Source organism: Chaetodon auriga, chromosome 19, assembly GCF_051107435.1.
Source record: "Chaetodon auriga isolate fChaAug3 chromosome 19, fChaAug3.hap1, whole genome shotgun sequence".
NCBI classification, from domain to species: Eukaryota; Metazoa; Chordata; class Actinopteri; order Chaetodontiformes; family Chaetodontidae; genus Chaetodon; species Chaetodon auriga.
The window spans coordinates 23,299,486-23,316,360 of NC_135092.1; the positions used below are offsets into that span (position 1 = coordinate 23,299,486).

Here is a 16,875-nt window from a genome sequence, read left to right on the forward strand (position 1 = left end):
CCCCCTGACCTAGTCAAAACAGAGCTCGTCCTCAGGGCGGAACCATCGTGCTGGTGTTCGTTGTTGCCGGTCGGACTCGGTCCTTTGGTCCCCTCCATGTGTTTTCTCTCTGTTCAGCTGCGTCTCTCCGCTTTGTCTGTTTGTCCGTTTTCGGGTTTTATCCGGTAAAATCCTCCGTCGTTGCCGGACATGTCGGGCGGCGGGAGTCTCGCGGGCGGTGGGAGTTCTTTGTTCTCCGGGTTCCGGGTTCTGGGACTTTATTCCAACCACGTGCCGCACGCGCTCAGGTACCACAAAAAGCACCGGGAGTTCTACGTGGTGACGGCGGTCGGTAAATGTTTCCACACGTACAACGTAAGAAACTTTATCTTGATGTGTTTATAGACACGTGTGTTCGTTTCACGTTCCGCACGGACACACAAACGTGTTTTTATTGATTCTGCGCATGTTTGTCCGCTTACAGCTTCCGTCCACACCGTCAACATGTTTCTGTCAGCTGAGCTAAACCGGTCAGCCAACAAGAAAGTATTGATCAGTCTGTTCTCACCTGTCTGTCTGTCTGTCTGTCTGTCTGTGTCCCTCCTCACCTGTGTGTGTGTGTGTGTGTGTGTGTGTGTGTGTGTGTGTGTGTGTATATGTATATGTATGTGTGTGTGTGTGTGTGTGTATATGTATATGTATGTGTGTGTGTGTGTGAGAGAGAGAGAGAGCGTCCTGTCTGATGTCTTGAGATGAAGACATCTGTTTTGTGAGGACCATCAGTCCCTCACAGCATGGTGCTGATGATGATGATGATGATGATGAACAGTGGTGATGAAGGACAGACGGTTCAGGTGTCTGTCCTCAGGTCAGAGGACGTTTGTCCACAGACTGAGGTCTTCATGCTTCAGGACTCCTGTTGCTGTGGATGAAGAAACGTTTGTGCCTGTTTACTCACCTGGTCCAGGTGTTGTTGTTGTTGTGAGACTTGCTTCATGTTGTCTGATAATCGATCGGTGTATTGATGACTTCTTGTATTGATCCTTTCAGGTGAACCGGTTGGGGATCGTGGCTGTCAGTGAGTAGATTTCCATATTTCTAAACTGAATTCGCTCTGGTGACGCTGCCACGAGTTCTGCTCTCTGATTGGCTGCTGTGTTGTCATGTGATGTGGCGGTTGCCTAGGTAACAGCCTTTCAGATGACATCAGCTGCGTGGCGGCGGACAGGATGTTGGTGTTCGCCGCTGCCGGACGACTCATCAAAGCCTTCGCGAGGAACAAAGAGGTTGGAAAAAAACTTTATTTGAAACATTTCAGACATTTCTGTTGTTTCAAAGATTTTTATTTAGAAGAAGACAAATTCAAATAAATTTAATGTAAAGCAAAAAATCCTTTTTCAGAATGTTTGGAGGGTTTGGATTTTAAAGAATTTTCTAAATAAAGATCATTTGAAATGACATGAAGAATCAAAGCGAGCGTTTTGAACCTGTTCGCTCTCCGTACAGGTGGTGATGAGTTACCATGGACACAGACAGGAAGTGCGTCAGCTGCTTCCTCTGGGCGATCAGCTGATCTCTGCCGACAGCGGCGGTGATGTCATCGTGTGGGACGTCCAGGGAGGAGGTGGGGGGGCGGGGCTTCACTTGCTCTCACCTGTGTCTTTATTTTACCTGTCCTTTTACCCATCATGCTTTGCTCTCTCTCTCAGACATTTACCTGCAGCTACAGTTTGACCCCGCCACCTTCGACGTGTCGGCCATGATGCACCCCAGCACCTACCTCAACAAGGTGCTGCTGGGAAGCTCCCAGGGTGCATTGCAGCTCTGGAACATCAAGACCAGGTTAGCCAGTTAGCATCCAGGCCGAAGGGTCTCTTCAGGCCGTCCCGGCCCTCAGCAGAGGCTCGGCCGGCTCGGCTCGGCTCGGCTCGGCTCGGCCCGGCCCGGCCCGGTCCAGTCTGGTCTGGCTCAGCTCATTGACATAATGATCAGCTGCAGCTGGTGGTTTAGCGGCGGGTCGTGGAGTCGACGTGATGGTCCTTGTTTGTTCTGTGTTCTCAGTCGGCTGCTGTTCTCGTTCCCCGGCTGGTCAGCAGGTGTCACTGTTCTGCAGCAGGTCAGTAACGGATGAAAATGAGCTGATGAACATTTGGATGAAAATATTTCATTTTGAGTCATTTTCAATAAAGAAACATGAGGACGACGTGAGAGATGAAACCTTCCAGCGCGTTGGTCGATATTTTCACAATAAAACTTAAAATCACTTCCCAGAGTCCCGCTGTGGACGTGGTTGGTGTCGGCACGGCGACGGGACGAATCATCATTCACAACATCCGATTGGACGAGACGTTGATGAGCTTCGTGCAGGACTGGGGACCAGTCACCTCACTCGCTTTCAGAACAGGTACAGGTGGTCGTCTCTCGCGCTTCAGTCACTGCCATTCGCTCTGTCTCTCTCTGTCTGTCTCTCTGTCTGTCTGTCTGTCTCTCCGTCTGTCTCTCTCCGTCTGTCTCTCTGTCTGTCTCTCTCTGTCTGTCTCTCTGTCTGTCTGTCTGTCTCTCCGTCTGTCTCTCTGTCTGTCTCTCTCAGTCTGTCTGTCTGTCTGTCTCTCTGTCTGTCTCTCCGTCTGTCTCTCTCAGTCTGTCTCTCTGTCTGTCTCTCTCAGTCTGTCTCTCTGTCTGTCTCTCTCAGTCTGTCTCTCTGTCTGTCTCTCTCAGTCTGTCTCTCAGTCTGTCTCTCTGTCTGTCTCTCGGCTGATGATTGATCAGCTGAGCTGGTCTTCCGCTGAAGGCTCTGTCTGTTTTGTCTTCCGTCTCATCCATGATTGTTTCAGGCTGCTTCATGTTTCCTGTATTTGTCTCTTTGTTTTCTTCGAAGAGCGTCGTCAGACCTTCATCTTGAGTGATGATGATGATGATGAGTTGAGCTCCTGATGTTGGTTTAGGTTCGTCTTCATTTGTGTGTTTGTCCCTCGAGTCACTTCAGGAAGTGTCCTTGAATTGACTCGTCTTGGCCTACGGGACGGCCGGTGGACAGGTGTCCCCTGTCCCTCGTCTCCGGGCCATCGTAAAAAGGTCTCCATGTCGTCTCTCTCTTTGTCAGATGGTCCTCCCGTCATGGCGTCTGCCAGTCCTCAGGGCCACGTTGCATTCTGGGATCTGGAGCGGCGACAGCTGGTCACTCAGCAGAGACACGCCCACAGCACAGCTGTCGCCGCAGCGACCTTCCTGCACGGAGAGCCGCTATTGGTCACCAACGGAGCTGACAATGCCATCAAGGTAAAAGAGACGAAGGATCGAAGACGAGCGTTTGCATTTCATTCATTCATTCATTCATTCATTCATTCATTCATTCATTCATTTTTTTTTTTGTTCAGGTGTGGATATTTGACCAGGAGGGGGGCGGAGCCAGATTGCTGCGGAGTCGTCAGGGCCACAGTGCTCCACCCACCACCATCCATCACCACGGCAACGATGGAAAGAACATCCTCAGTGCCGGTTGGTGGTCCTCCGATGACCTCGTTTATTTTAGCGGATTCTCCTTTTATTGATCGTGCTTTTAAATGTTTTCTTTCTCATTGTTTGATTTGATCTGTTTTTGGTTTTTCACATTAAATAATGAAGCAACATTTCACATTTTCAGGTTTTTTATTTGTTTTTTTGTTTATCTCCATCTTTCAAATGGAACTGACATGATTGTCTTCTCTGCGCCCCCTGCAGGTCAGGACGGGACGCTGCAGTCTTTCTCCACCGTCCACGAGCGTTTCAACAGGAGCCTGGGTCACGGTCAGTGAGTCCAACCAGACTCTGTTCAAAAAGTTTGGATTTTAAGATGCTACGCTGAGTGCACAGGAGAGATGCTCTGTGATTGGTCGATATCTGCTGTTTGATGTGTCGTCCACAGATGATGTAGTAAAAGATGTTTTTTCTCTTTTCCTCTGTTTCATTTCACCACGAACAAGAAAAAAAATAAAACGCTGCTTTTTTATTTCACGACTTTTGTTGTTGTTGTTACATTAGAAGCTGATTGGTGGATTCTTTTTAGCCACATTGACCTCTCTGCCAATCAGACGAGCTCTCGTGTTGAGCTCTGCTTCATTGAGAAACATGATAAAATGCAGATGATCTGAAGGAGGCTGAACGTCATTCTCTGCTTGCGTGTTCTGTCCAGGTTCCATCAACAAGAAGAAAGAGAAGAAGAAGAAGAAGGAGGGGTCGTCCAATGAGGAGCTGCGTCTTCCTGCCATCACGGCGTTCTCCTCTGGTGGGGGCTCTGCTCCACTTCACTCTCAGAACTCCACAGACAAAATGTCCCGTTTAAGTCGCAGCTTAAGTCTCCTTTGATTGACAGCTGATAGGTTCTCTCTCCTTTGATTGACAGCTGCTGCCCGTCAGTCGGACTGGGATGGCATTGTTGCGTGTCACCGTGGTCGCCTAGCGACCACCACATGGAACTACCAGCGGTGCACCATGGGAGCTCACCATCTGCAGCCACCAGTCACTCGCAGGGACTCCATCGCTACGGTAATGCCATTGTCACGCCTGTGTTTGTCTAAGCTCCACCCCCCACTCTCTCTGAGGGTCATGTGACTTCCTGCCTCCTGTCTCCAGGCTGTCAGCATTACTTCCTGTGGCAACTTCACTGTGATTGGCTCTTCATGTGGGCGCGTTGACATATTCAACCTGCAGTCCGGCCTGCATCGTGGTTGCTATGGTGACAATGACAAAGGTTCGTTCACTGTTCTCGCCCCTGATTGGTCCTGTCCGTGTCGTTCTCTTGTTAACGCTTCCCCATCTCGTTCAGCTCACTGCGGAGCGGTGCGAGGCGTCGCCACGGACACCCTGAACCAGCTGACTGTCACCGCCGGCTCTGATTGGCTGCTCAAGTTCTGGCGCTTTAAGACCAGGAAACAGGAAGAGCAGCTGAAGCTTAATGCTGCACCAGCTAGCATGATGCTACACAGAGACAGGTAGCTGACAGTTAGCATGATGCTACACAGAAGCAGGTAGCTAACAGTTAGCATGATGCTAACATAAAAGGGTTGCTAACTCTATTCTGTTTATTTTCTCCTAGCGGAATGTTAGCATTAGCACTCGATGACTTCACGCTGCTGGTGGTCGACATAGAAACGAGACGGGTTGTCAGAAAGTTTGCAGGTCACCATGGCAACATCAATGACATGGTGGGTTCAGCAAAGCTAACACAGCTAACAATCTGCTAGTGATAGCATGCTAACAGTGTTCTGCATCGTTTCTCCTCAGACGTTCAGCCCTGATGGCCGCTGGCTGGTTACCGTGGCGATGGACTGCACCATTCGTACCTGGGACGTACCATCTGGATGGTGAGGACGGCGAGGAGACACGTCTGCGTCTCTTCAGAGTCTTTGATGTTTTACTGAACTCGTCTTTGGTTCCTTGTTACTTGAGTTACCGTGGAAACACTTTTAGCTGACACTGAAACACAAACGTTTGGTTATTTGTTTATTGTTTGTTGTTAGTTTGTTGTTTACTTATTTACACTTTAAATTTTGTTTTTATTTTTGTTCTCTCCTCAGTCTCGTCGACTGTTTCCTGGTTGCCATGGCACCGGTGGGTGTGTCCTTGTCGCCGACCGGAGACTTCCTGGCGACGGCTCACGTTGACAGCCTGGGCGTTTACCTCTGGTCTGAACCAGTCAGCTCGCAGGACTTAAATGAATCTGACTTCTGCCCAATCAAAGTGCAGTGCTCAGTTACAGCAATCAATCAGAGCCTGTGTTCTTTTCATGTTATTTTTTGTAAAGATTGTTTGTAAAGATGATATCACTGATCTGTTTGAGTGGCCAATCACAGTGCAGCTCTCCTCCCTCAGGACCAATAAGAGTCTGTGCGGACCTGTGGGGCTCCGCCCCCTGCCGGCAGACTACCAACCGGCTCTGGAGACGCTGCCCGGGGTCACGGCGGACGAGTCGGAACAGGAAGTAACATCAGAGCAGGTCGATGATGCGTACCAGTCAGCTGATCAGTTAGGGGCGGAGCTCGTGACTCTGTCTCTGCTACCAGAGTCTCGATGGAAAAGTCTGCTGCACCTGGACACCATCAAGGTGAGTCTGTCCTCAGACCTGGTCTGGAGTCAGTTCTTCAAAACTACAACAGGAAGCAGCGAGGCCTCTCACACCGCCGCTGCAGCCTGAAAGCTTAAATAATCAGCCGTCAGCGTGACCAATCAGACGCTGTGTTTGTCTGTAGAGGAGGAACAAACCTGTCGCACCTCCTGCTGCTCCTCCTGCTGCTCCCTTCTTCCTGCCAACGACTCCTGGACTCACGCCTCGATTCACATCGCCCACGGCAACCGAGCAGGAAGCACAGGTTCAGCTTTGATCTCTAAAAACACTTCACCTCTGACCCCTGACCTGCAGGAATGACAACAGTAATGATGAATGATGATACTGACGTGTTGTTGTTGTTGTCCTCGTCCTCATCTCAGTCCAAGCTGCTGAGTTGGGGTCTTTTGTCTCAGAGGTCAGAGTTCAGCTCTGATCTGGAATCAGCTCTTCAGTCTGGATCGTGTGAGTTTCAACTTTTTTTTTTATTTCAATGAATTTTCAAATGTTTTTTGTGTTTTTTCTGAACTCAGTCTCTCTGTCTGTCTGTCTCTCTCTCTGTTTGTCTGTCTCTCTGTGTCTCTCTCTCTGTCTGTCTGTCTCTCTCTGTCTGTGTCTGTCTGTCTGTCTCTCTCTCTGTCTGTCTGTCTGTCTGTCTGTCTGTCTCTCTGTGTCTCTCTCTCTGTCTGTCTGTCTCTCTGTGTCTGTCTGTCTCTCTCTCTGTCTGTCTCTCTCTGTCTGTGTCTGTCTCTCTCTCTGTCTGTCTGTCTGTCTCTCTCTCTGTCTGTGTCTGTCTCTCTGTCTGTCTGTCTCTCTCTCTGTCTGTGTCTGTCTCTCTGTGTCTCTCTGTCTGTCTGTGTCTCTCTCTCTGTCTGTCTGTCTGTCTCTCTCTCTGTCTGTGTCTCTCTGTGTCTCTCTGTGTCTGTCTGTCTGTCTGTCTCTCTCTGTCTGTCTCTCTCTCTGTCTCTGTCTGTCTCTCTGTGTCTCTCTGTCTGTCTGTCTCTCTGTCTCTGTCTCTCTCTCCCTCTCCGTGCAGTCGATCGCCCACTGCGTCTCCTGAAGGATTGTGGGCCGGCAGCGCTCTCGGTCGAGCTTGCCTGTCTGTCCTCAGAGGGGGGCGGAGCCAGCAATCTCCTGCTCGCCTTTATTCAAATGATTGACAGCATGTTGGCAAGTGGGCGGGACTTCGACCTGGCTCATGCCTACCTGGCACTTTTCCTGAAGGTCAGCCAATCAGAGCACAGCAGAGTAACTTTGAACTGTGTCCTCTTTTATTGTGAAAACCTTTCCTCAGTTTCCTGTTTGTCATTTTTTTGTTTTTCAGCTTCACGTCCGCTCGCTGTCGCAGGACTCTGTCGCCATGGCAGCGTTGCTCCGCCTGTCCTCCCGTTTGGAGGCGGGGTGGGCGGGGCTGCAGGCATCATTTGACCAATCACTGTGTCTGCTGTCATACGCCAAGAGTGCACTGCTGTGATGCTCACACGTGCACACTCTCACACAGTGTTGTATTAAAACTTGTTGGATGCTGTTTCCTGTTTTTAATTTTCTTTAACATTTTTCATTTTTACAGTTTTCAGACAGCTTTTAGGTTTTTAGATGTATTGATTCAGCTGACATCAGTTTATTACTGATTATTGATCAGGATCAGCTGATAAGTGGAGGGAACGTTCGTCCAGCAGAGCGCGCGACAGTAAAACGTTTCCCTCAGTTTGTTTCTGCTTCATAATTCTGTAAAATAAATAAATAAGGACATAATGCATCAGACTTTTATTTTTTATACTTAACTGAAACATTTAGTTCTAATAACGATCTTTCACGACCTCGTTAGTCATGTTTTAACTGAAGACTGAGGTACTAAATTACTGCATCAGAAGTACTCTGTGTACTTATACACACATACACAGCTAACATGAAACTACATCCACATTATCAATACAATATAATTAATTATTCAAACAGACAAAATTCCAAAAAGTGAATGTTTATTTAAAAAAAAAAAAAATTCATCACACGTTCTGCTGCCATGACATCATCCTGACATCACTCAGACAGCCACAGTTTGAAGGTTCGGTCGTAGGAGCTGGTGGCAATCAATTTCCCATCAGGTGACACGTCGACACCCATCACCTGTAAACACACACAGGTGTGACAAGTTACATATCACAGGTGCCTCCACCAATCAGCAGCAGTGACAGAACTGACCAATCAGAGCACAGCGTCTGTACCTTCCCCTCATGTCCGGCAAGCGTCTTCAGCGGCGTCCAGCCCGGATGACTCCAAACCTTCGCAGTGTTGTCGTACGCGCCAGTCAACAGGAAATGACCGTCTGTGGCTATACACAAACAGGAAGTGATGTCAGAGACACAAACAGGAAACACAGTTGACAAAATCAGATGGAAGAAGGTTTGTGAAAAAGTAGAAGACTGAAGGATGAACTACAATCCTCCACCGGCCAATCAGGCTGCAGTTTACATCCAGTCCAAAGAACAGAGAGACCATCACCTGCTTCAGGTATGGTCAGTAATGTGTGAGGTCACAGTGACCTTTGACCTTTAACAGAAAAATTTAAACATTGAAAGAAATAAAAAGAGATGAAACTAAAGGTTACGTTGGAAGCGGACAGCAGACAGCAGGTTCTGGTGGGCGGGGACTGTGTACAGACACTTCCTGTTTCTCAGCTCCCAAACCTTACAGGTGTTATCACCACTTCCTGTGGCCAGGTGATACCTGACAGAGCACAAAGAAACAAAAACAAAAAAACAAAACAAAAACAAAAAAAAAAACATGAAATCATGAAATGCAGAATTTATGTTGTGGATGTGAAGATGGAGTGTGAAGATGTCGAATGACGACAAAAACCTTTCAAACAAACGTTTGTCAGCAAAGATTTTTAGTTCGAAATATTTAGAAAAAAACATTTTTTTATGTTGTGCTCCTTAATTCTTTCTCTGTGCTCATCTCTGATTGGCTTACCCGTTGGGAGAGAAGTGCAGGCTGTAGATCTCCTTCAGGTGTCCCTCCAGGAAAACAACGCAGCGTCCCGTCCGAAGGTCCCACACCCTGCCAAACGCATCCAGGCCTCTGATTGGACGAGAGCCCAGAGACGGACATTTATATGATGAGAAGTAACACTGACGCCAGCTGCTTGCTAAACGCCACATCAGCCTGCAGTTCTAGTGCTTTCGTCAAGTTCTCAGTATGTTTGCAGCCTCAGCGTCCGCAGGTAAAGACACACCTGTACACAGGTGTGTGGAAACCTTTTATTCTTCAACAGTTCAACTGCTTTCAGTTCCAGCCGAGACACCAACAGACCGACACTTGGACTGCCTTCAGGGCTGAAGCAGAAACTACAGACGAACACGCTTCTATGATGGCTCACCTGTCAGCCGAGAAACACACCTTCAACCCTTCAGCTGCTGAAACACTGAGCCTTGTATCGTACTGTAGTACTACAGTGTACAGGGTGTACTGGCCGGGTGCAGTGTGTAGAGCAGCGTGCAGTGCAGCGTGTATTTTACCCCGTAGCAGCCAGCGACCCATCGGGGTGGAAGTGGAGGTCGTGGACCCCTTTACTGTGACCTTCCTGATGGAGGATCTCCTCCTGGACCTCCAGATCCCACAGACGCCACGAGTTATCGTAACTGCAGAGGACAGACGGACCGACAGACGGTAAGCACTGTGTGTATTAGTACACAGAAATACTCCCGTGAGTCAGCTGGTTTGTGGTTTACCTAGTTGTTCCCAGAAACCTCCCAGACGGATGCCACGCCACTCGAGACACTCGCTCGCTGTGACCCTCGATGTCCGCCACTGGCTCGTCACTATGGCGACCAAGAAGACACAGACAGGAAGAGACAGATTAAATGAGGACAGAAAAGCACAACCGAAAACCCATCAGCCCCCCCCCCCCCCCCCCCCCCGTCTCCTACCTCTCCAGGTTCCACAGCTTCACAGAGCCGTCAGCAGCACACGAGGCCAGGCTGACATCTGATTGGTCGAGTGAGACTCCTGCCTGCGGGCGGAAGACGACCGCGCCCACGTTGGTGTTGTGTCCTTCAGCACAGAGAGTAGAGACAGAGGGGGTGGAGTGAAAACATATTTAAAAGTACAGTATATTTGCAGTATTTGTAGTATAACTCAGTGTTTGTGTTTTTATGCTTTAATCGTCACGTTTCATCTGATTCATCAAACTCAAACTGTCTTTAAACGACCATTTTAAGGGTTAGAAAAATAATAATATATTTAAATTTACTATTTAATGTTTTATCAATACTAAAAAACTGAAGTAAACTTACAGGTGTAAAAATTCAAATCTGTCACAGACAAAACAGAATTCTGACTAAAAAAATGAATCGATATGAAAATTATTGAAAATTTTCAGAGAAACAAAAACATCAATCAATGAATTAATGAATATTTAAGAATGTTTATGACTTAATGTCAAAACACACATTAATATCCATCTTCGCTGCTCCCAGGTGACACGGACAGTAATGTGTGTGTGTACACACCTGTATGTACACACACACATGCAGTACATGTACACACGTGTTATAAATACACGAAATAACTCGTTAACACACACCTTGATATCTTGACTAGACTGAATTCAAAAATGTCTGAAAATATTAACGATCATTTCAGAAGTTTAGTGTCTACGACTTCAAAACCAATATTTCTTGTTAAATGTGTGATTAATAATTGATAACGTGATTAAAAATGATTATACATGTACTGAAAATAAAATGTAGACACAAAATAAATATCAACAAAAAAACACAAACAGCTGAAATAATCTTAAAAAAAGCATGAAGCTCCGCCCACCTCTGAGAGTACGAATCAGGCTGCAGTCGGGGACGGACCACAGCTTACACAGACCACTCCTGTGGGGGGTGTCATGTTAGCATGTTAGCATTAGCTTCACCATTACGTGAGCATGTTAAGATGTGTGTTGCTAGCAGATGCTAATGTTAGAGCTAATGCTACAGTGAGCCGGGCTTGGTACCAGGAGGCGGTGGCCAGCATTTTGGAGTCAGGGCTGAAGTGGCAGAAGCTGATTGGTCGATCATCACCGATCTGACTGCAGAAGTTGTTGAGATTCTGAAGAAGAAGAAGTTTGTTGTTCAGAGATCACGTCCATGTGGGAGCTGTCCTCACACGTCCTCACACGTCCTCTGTCCTCACACGTCCTCTGTTCAGTGGTTCAGTGTTTTCTAAACAAATGTTCTGTCTTTTTGGTGGTTGATTCATATTGATTTTAAGAATTCATTAAATGTCCTACTTGTCTCTCCAGCCCTCAAACAGCTGCCTGGACTTATTTTTTCTTCTTTACTAAATGATTTGACTGTAATTGAGGTCATAGATTTGTTGTCAGTTGAATGATATTGAACCCGTCGGAACATCTTGAATTAATCAATGAACATGAAAGTCTAATTATTGTCCTGTCTCACCCTCAGGCTCTTGTGCAGCTCCTGTTGCCGCATTGTCCTGGTTGCCTCAGCAACATCCCTCTGATCACGTGCAGCCTCAAGACGCCGCATTGCCCTGATGGACCAATCACAGCAAGAGCTTGTGAGACTATAGCTGTGTCCCAATTCAGCGGCTGCATCCTTCGGAGGACCCAGCCTACGCGGTCCCCGGAGGCTGGGTCCTGCGGAGGATCCTCCATCGGCCGCATCAACTATCGCTGAATGGGACGGTCTAGCCTTCGGAGCGTTTCCTGATTACGTCACGACGTCATAACTTCTTCCCTCCTAACCCGGGAAAAACACACGTACGGGGTGCAGAGATGCGCTCGTACAGCTGCTATCGCTTGTAAGAGGAGCGAAATGTAGCCTGTTAAACAACTTACAAATTGACCTGATGTGAATATCTTCACAGCTTCAATAAGTAACTAGTAATTAGTTGACATGCGAGCTTGTACCATTTGTAAGTGAAGGGTTTTAATAAGGCTAACAGTTAACTGAGCTCCACATATCAACAGGTCGCCATTGTTAATAAAAACAATCGGTGCGCAAAGCATCTTGGGATATGGGAGGCCGAGAAGGATAGTAGCGACGCATTCTCCAAATACAGGGAAAAGGAGGACGCATTTGTCGGCTGCATTTGGAGGATCCTTCGAATTTGGATGAATTGGGACAGCCTTCGCGCAACGTTAGGACGTAATCGGCCTTCAAATCCATCCTCCGAAGGATGCAGCCGCTGAACTGGGACACAGCTAATCAGATCAATCCAACGTCTGACACTGCTGCTCAGTTTGAGACAAGAGACGAGAAGAAACAAGAAGAAAAAAGTCAAGAACAAGAGAGAAGAAACAAGAAGAAACGAGAAGAAAAGAGAAGAAACAAGAAGAAACGAGAAGAAACGAGAAAAGACAAGAACAAGAGAGAAGAAACAAGAAGAAACAAGAAGAAACGAGAAGAGACAAGAGACAGAAGTGAAGAGCCATGTTAGCTTCCTCTGTGTCTGATTGGTTAGTTTGTTGCCGACTCACCGTGGCAGAGAGTATTTGGCCAACCAGAGCCGAGCTTCCTTCAAGGAGGCGGAGCCCTCGTGATACCACGTTTGCTGGCACTGTGATTGGTCAGACAGAAAACAAAGTTTCTGCTGTTAGTACATTATATTCTGGATTTAACATGTGACCGTTTTCCAGAGCTCTGATTGGTTCAAACTGTTGTTGTCATTTTAATGTCAGAATTCAGCAATTTGATTTTCACAAAAACGTTCAGGAAACATATTCAAAGGTTTATTTTGAGATACAAAATCAAACAGGAAGTGCAGAGCTTGGGTGTGTGTGTGTGTTCGTGCGCGTGCGTGCCGACCTCGTCATGTGACCTCTTGGCCCTCTCATCATCTCTCCTGGACTTCTTCAGAGCGTCAGGGCCGACCACAGACAGAACGCTCCTCAGCCTGACGTCAAACACCAGAGCAAAGCGTTCTGATCACATTCAACATGAAAGATATTTGTTATTGATCGACTCATCGAGTCCATCGGTGGGTCATTTTCCCCTCAGTAATGACTGCAGACACAGCCAGCTTCTGTCTCTCTGCCTGTCTGTCTGTCTGTCCACCTGCCCGCGAAACCGCTGAAACGAGGGTCTCACCTGCTCCTGAGGAGGCTGCAGGCAGGTGGACCTAATAAACTGGACTCTGTTTCACGTCGACAGACAAACTTTCAGATGCAGATTTTCTGGAACAAAACAAGTTTTTTTTCTGTTAAGTGAAAGAAATTTGAAAATTATGTCCAAACTATTAATTAATCTCCAAAAGACTTTCTGGCATTGCTGATTGGTTGTTGAGTTTCTGAAGCATCTTAAATCTCTTCTTCAAGTACCTCTCACGGCGGTCAGCTGGTCCCTCTCCGAACAACGTGATTGGCTCTCCCAGCGCTCGGAGGCCGGCCTTCACCTCAGCGTCGTCGGTGGAGACGGTGATCTGTCGCGCTCGTCTGCGCCGCTCAAACGCAGCGAGCGCTTCCTGCTGCCGCTCGCTGACCCGCTCCTCCAGCTCCAGAGTCTCTCCTGCACAGCATCATGGGAAAAGAGTGTCACACAAACAAACAAACAAACAAACAAACACACACGTCTACCTGTAGATTACAACATGAGACCCACCTGAAGAGATGTTGATGTTTCCCGCCTCGATCCCTGCCTTCACCGCATCACTTCCTGGCGCCGTGCTGCTCGCCGCTTCTGAACTCAAACGCTCACGCTCTTTTTCCTCCAGGCTTCCGTAGAAAACACGACTCTTCTTCACAGCCGGAGCGGTGTCCTCGTCGTCTGACATTTTAGTTCAGTTCTTCTTCCACCAAAGGCTGCTGGGAAACTACGATCAGACAGAACTTATTTAAACCTCGTCCCCCAACCTCGGAAACCACGGAAATCACGCCGAGAGAAAATGACGAAGGCGGAGAGAAAAACTAAATGATGAAGAGAGAAATGTAGATATTATGAAAGATAGAAAGAAAGTGGAGGAAAGATTTGACAGAAAAGAGTAAAAAACAATATAAATGACCAAAAGTGAGGCATTTCGATGTTACTAGAAAATAAGTATGATTTAAAGAAAAAATAAAAACACAAACAGTATGATAACCCAGAGTTTTATGATGAAAACTGAAAGAAACAGACCAAAAAAACCCCCAACACATTTCCCATAAAATATCCTCAGAATGACTCAAACACTCATCTTCTATGATTTCTGTAATATTTCAGTCAATATTTTTCCTTAAAGCCACAAACTTCCCTCCGCTGAGCTTCTATCAGCTGTTCCCAGGACAATCCTTTGAACATTGAAGATTTTGTTCTTTAAGAAAACCGACAGAATCACTGTGAGAAGTTTAGTCTGATCCTTGAGGAACTTGGATAAAAATTTTAGACGATTTTCCTTAGGATGAGGATAAAAAAAAAAAAAAAAGATTTGGTCAGATTTTAAAGAGGAAAGAGAAATAAAAAGCGAATACGACAAAACGAGCAACACACAGCTAATGTTAGCATTAGCATTAGCATCAAAAAAGACAACGTCACGCATCAAGTCACCCACATTTAGCCGAAACGCCGCAGGTTTGATTGAAAGATGTGAAACTGCTCACCTCTAAATGTCAACTTTAAAACACTTTTCATATAAAACTTACATACGAAAAACAACGACGTGATCTCTTTTCGAAGCGGCGTGACTCGGACCCGGACGTAAACGCGTTATCAACTTCCGGATCAAAGGTTGTTCTTCTGGAAACTGAGAGAGTGGCAACAGCAGACACACACAGGAGGCCAGAAAACCCGCGCAAACACAGCAACAACATACCTGTCAGGTAACGTTATCACAGCAATTGAGAGTATCGTTTGAAGTGGGAAGAACGTTCGTCCGTTTCCGGGTAAATTCAATGTTTTCAGACGGTCGAGTCGACGTTAGCAGGTTAGCTTAGCTTCTCAAACAGCACTGAACTCAGGACTTCATGCTGTTCTGAAAGTTCACTTCTGCTATTTGTTTATGTTTCCACAACTTATTATTCGACACATTTTTATTGACCAGCTCATTAAAGGCATGACGTGGACGCTGAAAATGATCGAATATCAGACCCATAATGCTTTGACAACAAGAAGTCACCTGATTTGTGGTCAGTTAGCAAACTCTGATATTTGATGTTTGTGTCTGTTCTAAATAAAGTGACAGAAGAAAATCAGAAGATGTTGAGGAGGAAACCGACTCGTCTGGAGCTGAAGATCGACGACACCGAGGAGTTCGAGAGCGTCAAGAAGGAGCTGGAGGTGGAGATCAGTATCAGTATCAATCAGTTCTATAGATTAATATCAGCACTGTCAGTCACCCCCCCCCCCCCCCCCCCCCCACACACACACACACACACCACCACCACCACCATTAGTAGAGTCATCGATTAGTAGATCAATTGATCTGTTTATGTGAGCAATAAATCCTTCCAGCATAAACTAAGAAAGCAGTTGGTTAGTTTTGTTTATTTATTGTTATTTATTTGTTGTTTCTGTGAATTTCCTTTTGTGACGTGGCCGCCACAGTGAACTACATCCACAATAATCCAAATCGATCCGGATCAAACCCACTGAAATAGTCTGCAGTTTTTTTCTTGTGACGGACGGAACGACGGACGGACCGTGGATCTGTGTGTCCTCACTGTTGACCCTCAGTTTAATACTCCTGGATATTTATACTGCGTTTCCGCCGGCGGACCGTCGCGGCGTCCTTCTGCTCGACTCTTTCCGTTAGTTTTCTCGTGTTTGTCTGCAGTCGTTCGCTCAGTGTGGTCACATGATCAGAGATGACGTCAGAGCGCCGTCTGATGGTTGGACTGTTCACCTCCACCTCAAACATGTGCACGTTCAATGGAGACGAATGGAAACGTCTTCTGTGCCTCATCTGGGCTCAGATGTTCTGACGTTTTACTGACTGAACAGTTAGTTTGTCAGATCAATAATAAAACTGTTAGTTGCAGTCACATGATACAGAGGACGAACTGTGTGTCAAACGTGTCCATATGTCTGTGGGGAGAGATGCTCCATTCTGTTCAGACAGGAAGTAGATCACCAAAGTAACAAACAAGAAGTCATACTTTTCTTACTCTGCTCACTTTTTTCGGTCAGAACAGGAAAAAAAAACGTGAAATATTTATTTTTCAACACAAACTTTTATTAAGATGCTTTTTTTTTTTTTTTGGTCAGGCCCGGAAGCGTCAGCGAGACGAGGCGGAGTCAGGAGGCGGCGTGGGCGGGGCTTCTGTTATCAGCGTTGACATTATTGGGGGCGGGACCTCTACTTCAGCTTCTTCCTCCACAGGGGTGTCGAGGGCGGAGCTTATCAACGAACGAATCGGCTACAAGCCCCACCCCAAACCAGCGACACTGCCTACCTTATTTGGAAGTTTACAGTTTTAATAAGAAATAAAAAAAAATGTTTGAACAGAAAAAGTTGTTCCAGTTTATTTGTTTCACAATAAAATGTTAAAAATAAAAGCCTGTGATAAAATGATGACGAAGCTCAGATTCTACAGAGGCCCAGAGAGGTCAAAGGGTGGAGCTAACACACCCTCTGATCCAGGAACAGTTAGTGTGCCGATCCTGTTCCGACACATGGGTGTAATCACTGACTATCGATCACTGATAATCGATAATCAGACAGGGAGTCTGAGTGGGTTCAGTCCAACACACAAAAACAAGATTTACATTTTTCTTTCCATCAGCAACTTCTCGGATCTTTAAAGCTTTTTTTTTGTCAGATTCAACTGCATCACAGACACATTTAGCAAACTGAATCCTGAATATTTGTATTTTTTTCAGACATGAAAT

The 16,875-nt window shown here is 46.6% G+C and overlaps 3 protein-coding genes across 6 annotated transcripts; 2 read left to right on the forward strand and 1 right to left on the reverse strand.

Annotated features, from left to right (window-relative positions):
• Window positions 1–72: 72 nt before the first annotated feature.
• On the forward strand, window positions 73–7,819 carry wdr36 (WD repeat domain 36). Its single transcript, XM_076758058.1, has 22 exons — window positions 73–354; window positions 1,030–1,057; window positions 1,165–1,265; window positions 1,486–1,603; window positions 1,689–1,821; window positions 2,041–2,095; window positions 2,251–2,383; window positions 3,083–3,258; window positions 3,357–3,477; window positions 3,700–3,765; window positions 4,151–4,243; window positions 4,361–4,503; window positions 4,591–4,708; window positions 4,784–4,949; window positions 5,054–5,162; window positions 5,242–5,321; window positions 5,535–5,642; window positions 5,830–6,061; window positions 6,207–6,326; window positions 6,445–6,526; window positions 7,098–7,285; window positions 7,386–7,819. Exons 1-22 carry the CDS (start codon window positions 190–192, stop codon window positions 7,533–7,535), a joined length of 2,685 nt encoding a protein of 894 aa, XP_076614173.1. The 5' UTR covers window positions 73–189; the 3' UTR covers window positions 7,536–7,819.
• prpf4 (pre-mRNA splicing tri-snRNP complex factor PRPF4) lies at window positions 7,814–14,766 on the reverse strand. 4 transcript variants are annotated; one of them, XM_076758059.1, is made up of 15 exons: window positions 14,691–14,766; window positions 13,675–13,885; window positions 13,395–13,581; window positions 12,883–12,970; window positions 12,555–12,634; window positions 11,512–11,605; window positions 11,067–11,161; window positions 10,886–10,944; window positions 9,991–10,114; window positions 9,793–9,882; window positions 9,580–9,702; window positions 9,035–9,142; window positions 8,670–8,788; window positions 8,287–8,393; window positions 7,814–8,188 (listed from the first exon to the last, which is right to left on the reverse strand). In XM_076758059.1, the coding sequence occupies exons 2-15, from the start codon at window positions 13,844–13,846 to the stop codon at window positions 8,102–8,104; spliced, it is 1,533 nt and encodes a 510-aa protein (XP_076614174.1). In that variant the 5' UTR covers window positions 13,847–13,885; window positions 14,691–14,766; the 3' UTR covers window positions 7,814–8,101. The 4 variants fall into 4 exon arrangements, with proteins under 4 accessions (XP_076614174.1, XP_076614177.1, XP_076614176.1 ...); XM_076758062.1 differs by having other exon boundaries at window positions 14,695–14,750; XM_076758061.1 differs by having other exon boundaries at window positions 14,649–14,712.
• On the forward strand, window positions 14,763–16,497 carry cdc26 (cell division cycle 26 homolog). Its single transcript, XM_076758063.1, has 3 exons — window positions 14,763–14,867; window positions 15,224–15,324; window positions 16,252–16,497. The coding sequence occupies exons 2-3, from the start codon at window positions 15,244–15,246 to the stop codon at window positions 16,462–16,464; spliced, it is 294 nt and encodes a 97-aa protein (XP_076614178.1). The 5' UTR covers window positions 14,763–14,867; window positions 15,224–15,243; the 3' UTR covers window positions 16,465–16,497.
• The last annotated feature ends 378 nt before the right edge of the window (window positions 16,498–16,875 follow it).